This window comes from Phyllostomus hastatus, unplaced genomic scaffold (assembly GCF_019186645.2).
Source record: "Phyllostomus hastatus isolate PE091 unplaced genomic scaffold, TTU_PhHast_1.1 phas_contig_80, whole genome shotgun sequence".
NCBI classification, from domain to species: domain Eukaryota; kingdom Metazoa; phylum Chordata; class Mammalia; order Chiroptera; family Phyllostomidae; genus Phyllostomus; species Phyllostomus hastatus.
The window spans coordinates 21,483,527-21,498,571 of NW_025333960.1; the positions used below are offsets into that span (position 1 = coordinate 21,483,527).

The 15,045-nt window shown below is 42.8% G+C and overlaps 1 protein-coding gene across 4 annotated transcripts in view; it reads right to left on the reverse strand.

Moving 5' to 3' along the window:
- Positions 1–1,354: 1,354 nt before the first annotated feature.
- ZNF521 (zinc finger protein 521) overlaps positions 1,355–15,045 on the reverse strand; it is a 283,198-nt gene continuing 269,507 nt past the window's right edge. For all 4 annotated transcript variants that reach the window (XM_045850067.1, XM_045850065.1, XM_045850069.1 and 1 more), the window contains one exon: positions 1,355–2,163. In XM_045850067.1, the coding sequence (XP_045706023.1) occupies positions 2,134–2,163 (30 nt within the window). In that variant the 3' untranslated portion in view covers positions 1,355–2,133. The remainder of the gene's footprint in view (positions 2,164–15,045) is intronic.

Consider the following 15,045-nt stretch of genomic DNA (forward strand, 5'->3'; position numbering starts at 1 on the left):
ATTAAAAAGCTAAATACATACACACACGCGCGCGAAACATTCTAGTGAACACATGCACTTTAATCGCCACGAGGAACTTTTTTCTGAATAATGCTAAAATTCGATCAAACATTTTTTAAATTAGTAACATAAAATAATATAATTTGCCAGTACTTTGCATAGTTATTTATGCTTAATGCACCCAACTAACTGGGAAATGGGGTGGGCAGTGGTTCTCCGTGGGATCCCCACAGGAGGAGCGTCAGCATCACACGGGAACTTCTGAGAAATGCGCAAATTTGAGCCCCGACCCCGGCAATGGAGCCCGCAGTGCTGGATGTTGGGCCCAGCTAGGGAACAAGCCTTCCAGGTGATGCTGATGCTAACTCTGAGAACCATGGGGCGAGGATAAGGGCTTGTGGGGCTGGTAATCCGGGCTGTGCATGGGCCCCTGCGACAGGCAGAGCCACAGCACCTACCGCAGTGACAGGGACCGCATCGGCCCACGCTGTAGTCCCCTGTCTGAAGTGTTGTGAGGATTCTCGCTTGTTCGAGGTTTAATGGTCTGCTTGAGGTCCTCAGAGTTTCAGAGGTCAAAAGAGTCATAGCGAGTGAAATGTAAGCATGGTGTGGTAGAAAGTTGCCCATTAACATCAGGTGTATACTTAACCAATTTTGACTAATGATGTACATCAGCACTCAACTTACATAGTTCTATTTTCATCTTTCAAAAAAAAAAAGACCCTATGAAATTAGAACTCTGACTCATTCACCAGTTTTTGGCAGGTGGTGGGGTCAGCAATCTTCCAGAGACACCCACGCGTGTGGGAAGGCTGATGCCCAGGCCGCCCTGCTGCACGCCCTCCCCTGGCTGCAGAGCCACGGCCGGAGGTGGAGCGATCGGGGAAGACAACAGTGGGAGTCAGCGCCAGAGCTAGAACTAACAGCCACCGGCTCCCTGCTCTGCGCTTTGTCTTCTGAATGAACAAAGCTGCTTCTTAAGTACACATAAGCCAAACTGCCTCTCAAATTGCAGTCATCTACTTTGAGTTCAGATTTGCACAGCATGACATGAATTGGGTTGCAAATTATGCAGAAAACAGCCATCACATCCATCTGTGATGTCAGAATCCTCCAGTACAATGTGACCTGGTGGTATCTGAGCGAGCAGGCGTACATTGGGTCTGATTCCTTCCCTACACAGTATGATGAATGTCTTCCCAGCTGCATTTGGCCCAGAATGAGAAGGTTAAATATGATTGAGGTTAGGTCTATGATATGCTCAAGAGCAGACTTCATTTCCAAGGGTGAAGGCAATTATTATTTTTTTAATGGTAGAGTAACTAGAAAAAGAAAACACACAAATACACTCATATCTAATGGTAAACTGAATTTATTTCCTCTTGGAAAACAATTCCAGTAATCTCCAGGTTCAGACCGCAGAGTAAACATTAATAACAGTAACATACAGGTTAGTTCAACTGATTCAAGAATTTGGCTGTGTGAAATCATTAAGGAAAACCTTGAACACTCAAAGCTTCAAATGTATCCAGGAAAAAAAATTCTTTGACAGTCTACATAACAACTATTGCATATATAGTGATGCTACCTGTCACATCGCAAGGCTTACAAATATATATACGGGCCTTATCCAGCTGTGGGTTCTGTTCTGTGAGAACATCTCTTCATGGTTTGCAAGAATCTTCAGCAATAAAAAATAGTCTCGGATTTGACCGTTGATTTACCAAAAGAGAAATTCTAGGCTTAAGTGTAAATAAAAGGAAGTCCAAATATAGTCTCATGTGTAACACAGTTGTCTTAATCTGTCTTCCTTGAAAATACTTTCTCTTAAGCCATTTCGCTCACATTTTTTTTTTAATCTTGCCTGAATAGGGCCCAAGTCCACTAGTCTTTATAAGACCATTTTAGTTTCAGACGACATAATACATGTGCAACACTTTATATACAAAGAGTCTATCCGGTGCTCAAAAGTTCAAACACATGAACATCCAACAGCTTTGATAATACAAGTTTTATGGTACAATACAATGTTTCTGAATAATATACATTAACAATGAAAGTTTCGTGCAAAGAGTAAAACATGTTCCCTTTTTGTGCCACAGAAGGAATTCTCCTCCGCAGACTGTACTTGCACTAACTGCTGTGCTGGGTCATCGTGTGATTCTGGAACAAAACAGAAAAAGGAGGGAAAAAAAACTTAAGTGATTGTATTTTCATCAGACCGAGTATCTATAGAGGCTGACTGATTTATGACGCCTCGAACAGTGTGTTTCGTACCCTGATGAATAGGTGCTCGTGGGCTGACTCCACCCTGCCCAGGAGTAGGAGGTGGGAGGGGCAGGGCCAGAGGCCCACCTGCAGTGAGACCACTGGCCTGTATCTCCCTTTCCTCTGCCTCTGCCTTTCCTTCCCTTCAGAGTACCCTCCCGCCTTCCACCGTCTCTTCTTATCAAAATGCAACCCGTTTTTCAATGACTCAGGTGGCAGCACTATTTGAGCAGGTTCCTTCATTGATGCATTATTTCCATTGATTACAAATGCTTTTATTCAAACCACTCTTGGATGGTGAACATCTGGACAGCAGAGGCTCTATCTATCTGTCCCTGAACAGAGACTTTAAAGGCAAAAGCTGCCTGGCTAACACCTGATGGCAGGGGCAGGAAGCTTCTCCAGCTCTTCTCCTGCAGGTAGGCCCAGGGCCCTGTCACTGCACGGCTTAGGAGCAGATGCCGGCAGCCAGCAGCCACTCCCCCATCTCCAGCTGAGGCAGCCTTTGCTGTCTTTTGGTACTGTCCTCTCCATCCACACAGCATGTCCTCTTTCTGGGTGAACAGCTTCTTTCCAAATTGTGAGAGGCCAACTGGGAGCCCTGGGACTGTGGCCTGCGAAGGGGGCGGCCCCGTGCATTCATTTGGGGCAGACATCTAGAAGTGGCCTGATTTCCACCCTCCCTCCTCTGTACTTCCCCTGAGCCATGTTCTCCCAACTCTCACGGTACATCACCACCGCCCCATTCCATCTGATCGGAATCTTGAGCTCAAAATACCACCACTTCCATGCTCATCCCATCCAAAATTAATTTTTCTCTTCTCGTATTTCCCACCACACTTTCTACTGCTTATATAGTATACTTGTAGGTCTTGTCTTCTGGTATGGGTGGGCGTGGCTCTCTGGCTATGTCAGTAATTCCTGTGTTCATTCATTTATTCATTCCTTCACGAGTGTTTGTTGAACACTTGCATCACCACCGGAGTGGCCACAGCATGGCAGTGCTCAGTGAGGAGGATCCAGCCAGCTGAAGGTCTAAGTAGCAGACAAGGGCCACTGCAGGGAGAAGGATGCTGCCTGCCCTCATGCCATCCAAGTGCTCACAGTCTAAAGAAGAAAGTCATGTGGGCACATAATGGTAAAGCAGTGTGGCAGAATTATACTAAAAAGGAACATAGAAATGTTATGATTACACTTAACCTTGCCTGCCCTCTGGGGAAAGGCTTCGCAGTGCAGGTAGTATGTGACATTTCAGTTGAGGCTGGGCACAGGAGAAGGTATTCGGGATGCAGGGAGGGCCCCTAGGTCAAGAGGCCACAGGGCCAAAGGCAACGAAACAAAACTCTGTAAGATGTATTTGTGCACCCGCAATCCTTCAGACTGGCGGAGTTTTCTAGGGTGCCCTGAACCAGAGTACCAATGAGGAAGGAAGATGGGGGTTGGGCAGAATATGAAGAACCTTCTGTACCTTGCTAAGAACTTCAGACTTTGTGTTCCAGGTGATCTATGGAAGTTTTTTAAGCACAGGACTTTGTCTTAGAGAACTTTGTTATCTTTTCATTCCCCAGAACAGCTAGCCAAAAGCCCGCTCAGTGAATATGTGCGGATGACCAGAGGCTCTGCTGCCGGCGTCTGCTGAACCGGGGCTGAGGGCTCCGGTGAGGGAGACAGGGGACTGGGAAGGGGACCGGGTTTTCTGTTCCATTTCAGACTTGGCCCATTTTTGAAAACTGAACACAAACAGTAATGATGAGAAACATAATTTCATTCTCCCTTGTTTGAAACAGCTAGTTTGATTAATTCAGTGAAATATAAGCTAGATTTTTTTTTCTTCTCTGTAGTCTTAGCCTCAAAGTGCAAATAGGAGCAGAGTATTTTTATGTCAACTCTCCTTTTCTTTGTATTCATTTTAAATACTTCTGAAAACCCCCTTTAACCAATAGGTAGATTAAAAAGTAATCAAAATATGGATGAAACTAAAAAGCTTTCCCATGTCCTTAAAAAAAAGCACAGTTATGATTAGAGAGGTTAGAAGCGATACAAAAGCCCAACTACTCAAAATATACTATGTGAGTTTGCTTCTACCTTTGATATCTCAAAGGGTCAAGTCTGACATTAGAGAAAGTTTTTTTTCTTTTAAAAGAAGAATTTAAAAAATAAATACAAGTCATAATAATTGTTGCCTAAATGATAGGACACTAACAGCAGATAGGACATTTTTATTTTATACCGTAACCAAAATAAAAAAAATCAGCTTGATAACATTATTTTCAAGTGTTTAATGTGTTTACAATAGACATTCAACATTTGATAGGGTTCTGGGGGTTAATAAAGGAAGATACACTGCCACCTCTCCAGCATTTTGGTACAAGCCTCTATCAAGATACTGCACAACACGAACCCCACACCACAGACTGGCCGTAACAGTTAGCAACAGTTTTGTCTTGCATGCTTTCATCCTAAACTAAAACCATATAGGTCTCCTCAGAGCTGAGGGGAAAAAAAGAACAAATACATGAATCACTTATTGCAACAGATTGAAGTTGCCACACGAAAGGAGTTATGCTTTGCATATTAAGAGAGAAGAATATAAATCATTTGAGAGAAGGACTAGAGTATAGCTTGTGAAGTTCAAGCTTATGCGAAAATAAAGAGCCCCAATAAAAATAACATCTACATGGGAAATCTGGCCTGAAAAATGGTAAAGGCAGAAAGCTCTCCTGCACACCCTTGGGATCACCTATGTATTGTCCCTTTTTTGTTCTTTTCCAGGAAAGTCAGGCCCCCATTCTTGGTGCCCACCACTGCCAGGGCTTCTCATGGCAGGAAGGGGCAGGCTCCTAGGTGGTCCTGGGAACCAGGCATACAAGCATTGAAAGAAAAAGAAGCCCATCCTCAAGGGCTTGCCCTCACCCCCTAGGAGAGTCCCTGGGATGTGTCCATTCCCCTCCCCAAAGCGGTATTCTGAGTCACTGAAATTACAAATGGCCTACTTTCATTTTCTGAAGGAAGGAATGGATTTCCGAACTGCACAGATTATTGGGTTGGCTTTTCAGGGTTGGAGAGAACAGACAGAGCACCAGTCTCTAGACTTCACTGAAGATCCTTTGATAAGAGAACCAAGAAGTCTCTTCATAGGAGCCCCCTTCTGTATTTTGTGTTTTAAATATCATAGACATCATTTCTTTACAAGGGGAGACAAGAAGTGAGCGGGAAAGATGAGCATAGACCAGAGGAGCCCTAAGCACAAAGAGGGCAGGTTCTGCAAGTGGTTGGCTCCAGCCCTGGCCCCCGTCAGGCTGCAGAGCAGGTCCCGAGTCGCTGCAGCCCCCGCCTGGGTGCAGAGAGGGGAAAGCGCCTCCAGGCCATCAGAAAACAGTCTTCCCTTGTAAGTTTCCTGCTCTTAAGGTCCAGAGGAAACCGCTACACTAGAACAAAGCCACGGGTAATCTCACCAATTTTACACAGCAATTCACAGTCCCCAAAGTACTTTAATGCAATGACAGGTTATGAGAAAAAATATCTGTTCCAATGAAGGGAAAGTGTTTTACATAATCGAGGAGAACATCAGTGCAACACGGATGGTGTTGGGGGGGGGTGGTGACAGAAAAGGAAGTAGGAAGTAACGAAAACTTCTGTAATCCCACAGAGAGCCATATTCTACTCTGCAAAAAGCCATCTCTTGGAGACCCCATGTCTAAGTAACTGAAAATTGCAAACCATTAATCCCAGTTATGAACAGTTGTTTTACACGAGGGGGGTTTGTATAAAAAAAATCAAATCCAGAACACACCTAAAAGCTTAAAAGAAGATCTATCTAGGTATGATACCATAATAACTAGGTTTCAAAAACAAAAAACACTCTAGTATAAAGGGCTGCATTGGAAAGGAGTGTGTTCTATTTTTTTTTCTTTAAATGTGAAATTAAACTTAGAAAGCTAAAAAACAGATGAGGACCTACCTTAAAAATTCCCTTCTAGCACTATGTATTTCTTTAAAAATATGAAATGCCTTTCATTTTACAGGACTGGAATTCTCATTTTGGGCTTGGCACTCTAACAAATGATTAATTCAGCCTCCTCCTTTCTGAGAGCTGACCACATTTACTGGTCAAACAGCTTAATCCTATTTAAAACACAGTCCAAGCAAAATATTTTTAAATAAATATAAAAACCCATGATCCCCTGAAACTGTTCACCTGGTCAAGCTATCCCATTTTCTTTCAATCTTGATGTGAATTTGAGTATTTGCCCCAACAACAACGATGAACTTAAGCTTTGGAGGGAAGCCGGGTGTGGGGGTGGGCGGGGGGGGTGAGGAACTGGGTTTGAGGCAGGAGAAGGGGGAATCTACCTTCCCGAGATGGAAAAGTTAGGTTCCCACCCCTAGAACTTGGGCCACTGATTGTCCAACCTCTTGGCAGAGGCCGCGTCTCGTCTGGGCTTTGAACCTTGCCTTGGCATCGGCAAAATGTTAAGTAGCGACGGTAATAAAAATAAAAACTGCATTTGAATGGAAGTTTTGTGAGAGCTGTTGACTCAAAGACGTTCATCATTTTTACCAGGACCTGTCTATTTATAGCCTTTTGTCTCTAACAAATTCTGACAAGCTTTTAAGACTAAGAAAGAGAGCCAGCAGGCTATTAAAAAATGGAATAAAAAACCCCCCAAAACAAAACAAGCTTCCCACTAATTTGCCATGTCATTAGAATCTTGAATTCAAACTGCAGTTGTATCCAATTGAAATGAGGAGTTTTCCGACCAGACGAAATAGCAGGCAGTTGCGGCTCTGCAGCAATGCAGGGCGGGAAGAGACAGGGAAATAGAAAGATGAAATGTGGCCGCCGCTCTCAGCAGATGGTGACAGCGCCACGGCAGCATGTTGTTTTCCTTTAGTTGAAGAACGCAAACATTTGTAATCAATCATCACTGATTAACTAATTACATTACCCTTCCTTTTATCACCAGGGTTGGACCTTTATCAGTAAACACTTTGGATAATCTGTATGCTCTTATTTTCCTAGAAGCATATTCCAGTACACATAGAGTCCCACAGTTACAGGCTGCAAACGGAATTCTACATTACCGTCCACCTTTAAAACACTACTGCTTTTTTATTTCTCATTTTTTTTTTTCAAACAAAAGCAATTGGTTTCCAACAGGCTGGATAATAAGTCTTTTGACCTGCATTCTTCTTTGACCCATTAAGGTCACCCCTGCGCTCGGGCACATAGCTGACTTAGGAAATGCCTGCAAGTCCTACATTTCATCTCCTGCCCACTCAAAATAAAGCTTTCTTTAAATGTGTCTGCACGGGTCCCTGAAGGCCAAAGAGACATCCCTGTAGTGGGCAATGGAGGGACAGAAGCTTCTGCCTTTATTAATGAATGCAGACCATTATGAGTCTGGCTGGCTCCTTCCCTGTTCCCAGAAGCATATACTGTACGTGACTTAAAATGCTAGAATATTGACACAAAGCGAGCCAGGCACCCCTAAGGAAAATTACTCCTTGGATATAATGTAGGCTCGTAACAGCTATTAGAGTACAAAATAAAACCCTCCGGGATCAAACTGACATATACCGCATTCTACCTAGTCCTCAAACATTAGAAGAATTTCTTTGTGAAGGCATTCTCAAGGACAGCGTTAAACTGACTTTTGTAGCAATCTGCAACAGCATTTTGGCTTAGAGCTTTTAGTACTAAATCTCTGGTTTGAATCAATATAAGTACTATATCTTCTACATTAATCAATACATTTGGTTCAATACATGTTCTATTAAATTATACTTTCTAATCAAGATTTTTACATTTCCCCCCCTCTCTTTTTTCATTCCTAACTTCTTTTGCTGGTAAAATACTTTTAAAAGTGTATAGAGCTAACGATGACAAAATACCGGTTTATTCCCCACCCCCAATAGGGTACAGAAAAGACTGTCCCAATGCAAAGGGCACCCTTTAAACATCTTAATAAGGTTACCACAATGTGAGCATAATAAATTAGCATCTTCAAATCCTACACAATTACAAAAGTACTCTTATTTTTAAATTAATTAAAAGTGACTAGCTACAGCACCATTAGGACTATTCCAAAAATTACACCAAAGACCTGAATCATCCAGAAGTTCCCATCAGAACCCACTGAGCCAGCCCGAAGTTTCCATTACCCACACACTGTATGATCCCTGGCTGGAGAAACGCTGAGTAATTGTGTTGTCAAAGACCCTGGCCAGTAAACATCAGGAACATATATGTGGATGTGTGCATTTTTGTGAGACATGTTACATGCTATTGAATACTATCTAAAAGACAATATATGATATTTCCCAAAGTGCTATGAGAATCTAAGAAACATATTCATATATTGGATTTTCACAGCCAGGGAAGTTGACTCATAATCTTTACTTTGGTCAAATTTACTGAAATGAGGTCCTACTCTTTTATTTTGACATAGCAATGGCATTTCTGAAACGGTCTGTCATGATATGCTTTTTGCCCCCTCTTTAATGCCATGGATGTTGCATTTATGATCGTGTTTGCACTGAAAGAATTTCCCTTTCTGTTTTTTCATATGGTAATGTCATCACCATGAACTTACAGAGACACTGACGCGTTTTCTTTTGACATTTAACAGTTCACATGGGCTTGGCCTGACATCTCAGCGTTTTCTGGGTGACACTCAGCTACATTAAAGCAAAAGGTGAAATGGCATCATCAGAAGTGACCAGAAAAATACAAGATATTAAAGGCAGAAAAAGACTGCTAGGTTATTTGGTTTTCCCTTTGCTGGAACAGGGTGGTTTTAAGAAGTTTCTATTCCAGGCCAGTGTTAAATGGTTCTGGCAATGAAGTGTCCCCCACACCTCCCACAGGAAATGATTTCACATTCTAATAAGCCTCACTGATGGGCACTGTTGTTGTTCTCTACGCAGACACACTAAATGAACCTAGAAAGGGGTGGTCGGAGATAACCAGGAAGCATATGGACAAAGCTTGACTAAATATGAAAGGGTGGGGAGAGAGAGAGAGATCTCCAAAGTAACCCCGAGACAATCCAGTGAGCTACTTTTTAGTCATTTTACAAAATACATGCTATTCAACTGCTTCATGATAGATTCTCAAAGGCCAGTAGGCCTGTCCCGTGACGAGGTTTCCCAGCTTCAGCACTACTGACATGCTGGGCTAGACACTTCTTTGTTCTGGGCAGCTGCCCTGGACACTGCAGCTTGTTCGGCAGCATCCCTGGCCTCCACCAACAATATGCCAGGGGCACCTTCCCAGCCGTGACAACCAGAAATGTCTCCAGATGTTGCCGCAGACCACGGGTGGGAAAACATCACCCTCCATCCAGGACCACTGCTTTGCCGTGTTAAACACACCGAGCGCGCTGCGTCACGCTTACGCACACGGCTTGGTCCTCCGTCTGAGACAGCAGTGTTCAACCTCTTTCATCTCGTGGCATATATAGACCAATTACTGAAATTCTGTGGCACACACAAAATATATCTTTTGCCAATCTGACCAAAATAAGGTATAATTTTGATTCATTCACACCGACAGACCTTGTTGTGCTGGCTGTTGTCATTTTTTTATTTGAAAATGTAAAGGAAAAGAGGTCAGTGCCCCTGACTAAACAATCAGGTAGTGCGTGTTTTAAAAATTCTTGTGGCGCACTGGTTAAAGATTGCTGGTCTAACAGGTATCTCTTCCATCAATTGAAAAAGAAAAAGCAACAAGGATGCATATGGAACTATACTGCATGAAATTTTTAAAAAAGCAGTTAATGGGTAAGACTGGGCAGTTGTTAATAAATTGTGGAAAGGATCCTTGGAGATATACAGGGTCCGGCACAAATAACACCCCTTCTTACCACAAAATCTTTTATTATGAAATCATAAGCACGTAATTCCATAATATAACAATATCACGTTCAAGCACACCATATGACATTTTAGGTGAAATGTTCAAATTAAAACTATAAATTAGTACACCCATGTCATTACCCTACCAACCACACTCAAGCAGGCCTTACTGCCACAGGACTCTGTATAATAAGTGGGATTGCTCATGTGAAGAACTGAGTCTCCAAAAATGTCCACTCATTCGGCAGTTCACTAAAGCCTCCTGTGTACCATCCATGAACAGAGGTGGTACATTTTGGTGGTAATTAATCAAGTCTACTTAAGGAATATTTACAATCGAATAAAGGATAAAGGGATCTAAATATTAAACTCTGGAAATTAATATCTAGGGTATGGAAACAACTACCTACTTTGAAAGAACTACAGAGCCACTATCCTTAGTTTGCTGCTCTAGAGCCAATCTCAAAGTCGACTAGACCCCTAAGTAATGCGTCAGAGCACCAAAGAGGTGGTTTCGGAGCTGAGCGGGTCCTGGCAGCATGTGGCCCAATATCTCATTTTACAGATGAGGAAATTAAGTCCCACAGAGTTGAAGTCCAGTGTCAAGGTCTTATAGCTCCTCCAGTGGCTGAGCTGCCTTCAGGCATGAAGTGACTGGTGAGCAGTGCTGGTGGCTGTGTTCTAATCCCTGGGCTGGGCCAGCTGCCGAGATGACAGATGCTCACCGTCAGGGCACTCAGCAGCCATGGGGAGGACAGGGAGCTATGGGCCACAGAGCAAGGGCCCCTCAGCTCCTGTAAGGAGCTGCACTCACCTGGTGCTGGAGTGAGGAGGAGAAGGAGGTGAGAAGGGAGTGGTGGGCTCCAGAAGTTGGGAGCAAGCAGGAGTCAGGCTGAAGTCTATAGCAAGTGGACACTGTTTAGGACTCAAAGCATCTCTGGGGTGAAGACTCCTCAGGCTGGCCAGGGAGGTAGGGAGGCAGTGCAAAAGGGCCTATTTTCACTACAGGTGATCTTTTTTGCATCACATCAAGTTGGAAAAGCCTATGGTAATTAACAGTCACAAGAACAGCCACCTAATTAACTTAGTCCAATGTGAATCGTCAGAAGCCTACGCAAAGACTAATTTTTAAAATAATACCATGTCCAAAGTGCTAATGTTGAATTATTTCTACCATTTTGGCAATTAAACATTACAGAGAAATAAAATAAGCCACTCTGGTCTACTAGCTTCAAAAGGATAAACACTGCTGATGGGTAATATATAAGAAATGTTAATGTACAATTTCATTTTCCTTAAGAACTTAGGTAGTAAAATTTCAGGCACTAGCTGACTGGCCCCAGTCTGATTTGCGTACCTGATGGATTGAAAATGTCCCTTTTGGGAACTGATCACAGCCTGCACTATCTACCACATTGAGGAAAAAAGCGCTGAATTAGGCAAACACGTTGAAAAAAGCAAAATGAACACTGGAAAATATATGAAAAGTATGCCGTTTATTTTTAACAGAAAACAGTACATTGAACTACCTGTTTACACACAAGAAACCAACAGAAATTTTAAGTTAAACTAGAAAAGCCAGCAGAAGTGAGAGAGGCTGTGGCTTCAAGATCCCGTGCAGACTCTGGAGTCGCAGGGTTCCAGCATATTGTGGGACAGAAGGCTTTGATAGGCAATACAGTCTAATAAGATATTCAGGGATTAAGGCTGTGCTTCACAGACAGATGTGTCTGTGCACCAGTTGTTGCTAAGCTTTAATTTTTCCCCCTGTAATGTTTAATTTATCACACTGGTGCTTTCTAAACTAGAACATCTGTAAACAAGGTTAAGAATGACCTCCTTCCCGTTTTACATTAGTGAACAGCGCCCCTTCTTCGTGCTCTAATTTTAGATACCTTAAAGATAAATAAATCTGTGGAAGGAACCGAGAAGGAAGCTTGTCTGACACTGCAATGTGTTCATCGTGGGCGAATACAGATTTCCTCTCTGCCTGGCTCTTAGTGCTCAAAACTGACTCGTGATGCTCAAGCGACATTCAGATACCCGCTTCCCAGTCAAACGCAATTAAACAAACTTCTGCTAAATATTTAACAGCCTTGTGTAGTAATTAGCCGCAATAATAGGAGCTTAAATTGATAATTGCTCAGAAATGTCCTCTTGCAAACATTACAAATTTCCGACTCCTCCCCCTTCTCTTAGATTTTGAATCCCAGAAGGTCTTTTAAGAAAGGATTTAGTTAATGGAAGTGCCCACAGTTGTATTACTGGGCCCAAGATCGTGCACTCAAGTTGGGTGGTGCCACCACTGGCTGCACGACTCCACTCGCCTTACTTCTTTCACTTCTGTTTCTGAAATCCACTGAAATTGAAAGTTATGTACCTGAGTACTGTTGGAGCAGCACATTGATTTACACACTGACTGGCAGGCTTAGGATTTAAACTCTGGTCCACTAGATTCCAAAGGTCATCTGATTAGAATGGAAGCAGCACCAGGAGTTGTCATTTATATTCAAAGGGTAACCTTTGTGGGGAGAAGGCGGGAGGAACGAAGCTTTCTGCTTTCCTACTTGATATGGACAAGGATTCCCTTCAAGAAAATGCCAATAATTATGAAAAATTGTTTATTGGACTTGGGCAAAAAGCAAAAGAAATGCCACTTCCTTGCAGTGTATTATTTCTTTTATTAAAAACACTGTCACACTCTCTAGGAGGTACAGTCACATTAAGAGTAAGTCAAACATGTAATAAATCATCAAGAACGGAAAAAAAATTTCTCCATCATAAGCAACCAAATGCTTATCTTCTAGAGCACTGGCTTTAGAAAACACACACACAAAGAATAAGACCACAAGGACAATGCACTTAGTTACATGATTTACTTAATTAAACTGTGCAAGTGTGAGTGTGCATGTGTGAACCTGTGCACACCCATGCCCGAGCGGGAAGTCGGTGTGTGTGCGTGCTGTGGAGAGGCAGAAAGAGTTAAGCAGGTGGGTTCTACAGGTGAGATCCCTGGTGCTCGCCTTTGATTTTTCTGTCCCACAGGGCCCATGTTTCTGGAGAACACAATTAGGAGGAGCCCCAAGCAGCCCCTGTTTCGAAGTCTAAGAAAAGCCTATTTAAAATGCAAATATTTTACAAACCTAATTCTATTGGGGTTCTCTCACTTTAAATTTTAAAAAATCCTCATTTGGCAAGAGGAGAGAAATTTCACACTCAGATTTGGTGCTTTTTTCCTTTGCTTGCCCTCTTTCCTTTCCATTATCTCTGTGTGTTTTTGTGTCCTGTACAACGTTTCTTTTCTGTAACCCAATCCATGTAGATAAGACCTTACACATTTAATACACTGCATTAATTAGTCCTGTACAAATGAAAAAAATTATGTCGAATGTTTTTAGACCAATACGGCTGCTAATTTCTGTACAATGCCACAATGCCAACCCAACATGGTACAACTGGGATAGTTTTTCCAAAGTGGACAGCACAGCTAAAGTTTCCAAAAATTCAAATTTATACACAAACACACACTTATATATATCAATAGCAGTGTGTTATGCATCAATGGCAGTAGCAGCTTTTCCAGGTTCTGCAGGCATTTGAACAAAATTATTGAGACATATAGAAAGTTTAAGTCACCCCCCTTTTTTACATACCTCACTTGAGGATACGTTTATTGATTTTAGAGAGAGAGGAAGGGAGGAGAGAGAAACATCAACATGAGAGAGACACACCCATCAGTTGCCTCCTATACCTTATGGGCTCCAGCTTGGGATCAGACCTACAACTTCGGCATGTGCCCTTAGCAGGAATCGAACCCGCAAACTTTTGATGTATGGGATGATGGTCCAATCAACTGAGTCACCCGGTCAGGACCAATTCCCCTTTCTTTAACAATCTCCTGCCTCCCTGTCCCTGGAAATCATGTTTCTTAGCTAGTTTACATAAGCAAATAGAAGAAATCAGGAATGCTTAAATGCATCTCTTATCGTGTATGGAAACTTGCCAGGTCTTAAGACGTATTTGTATACTCTGTTGTCCATCGCCTCCTCTTTTCTCCGAATCATTCAGGTCTGAAAACAGCAGCACTGCCCCCACTCTCCGCCCAGCCTAGAAGAGCCTTTACTTGCTTCAGAAACCCACACTTGAAACTACCACCCGCCTCCCTCCTCCAGGGCACCTTTTCTGGCATCGCATCTAGGTCTCCATGGGACAGTTTGCTCACCCGTCATGGTGAACAGAACCACTAGAAGGACAGTCCTTGAATTCCCCACACAGAGATGTGCTGTATCTATGGTGAGAGCAATCTATAACCCTCACATCCTTATATAATTTGCTACTCCAAATTAATTTTCATTCATTACCATAAAGCAATGTAATTAAAAAAATAACTCTTTAAAGTGAAGTATTTAACATGATCCTGGAAGAAAGACAGCTTTGACGAAGACAGGGCCAGGCGGCAGGCATGGTGCACACTCATGCAAATTCAAAGGTGAGCTGTAAACAAGTACACACTGCAACACCGTGGCGCATAAAGGGCCGGCGACGGGAGGCCTCATTCTAATCAGCCCTCAAAGGAACCTGCCAGCCAGAAGTGGCACTTATTCTAATTTAAAGCCCTCATGCTTGCTTCAGTGTTGCAAAATTTATAAAAGAATAACTTCATTAAACCGCCTGGCACTTCACACGCAAATGCAAACCAGCCACAACACAGAAGGAGCTGGACAAGAGGAAGAGAAATAGTCCCAGAGAGTTGTTAACTCAGAGATTAAAATGAAGTCTGCATTTGGTTGTTTCTCGCTCTGACAATGGGGTTTGCCCTGCGACTTCCGCTCACCGAGGACTTCTGCTACATGGCCCTTCACTTCTGTCGTGAGGCCCATCGCTCCTGTGAATCTGCTTAATAATGCTGACAATCAC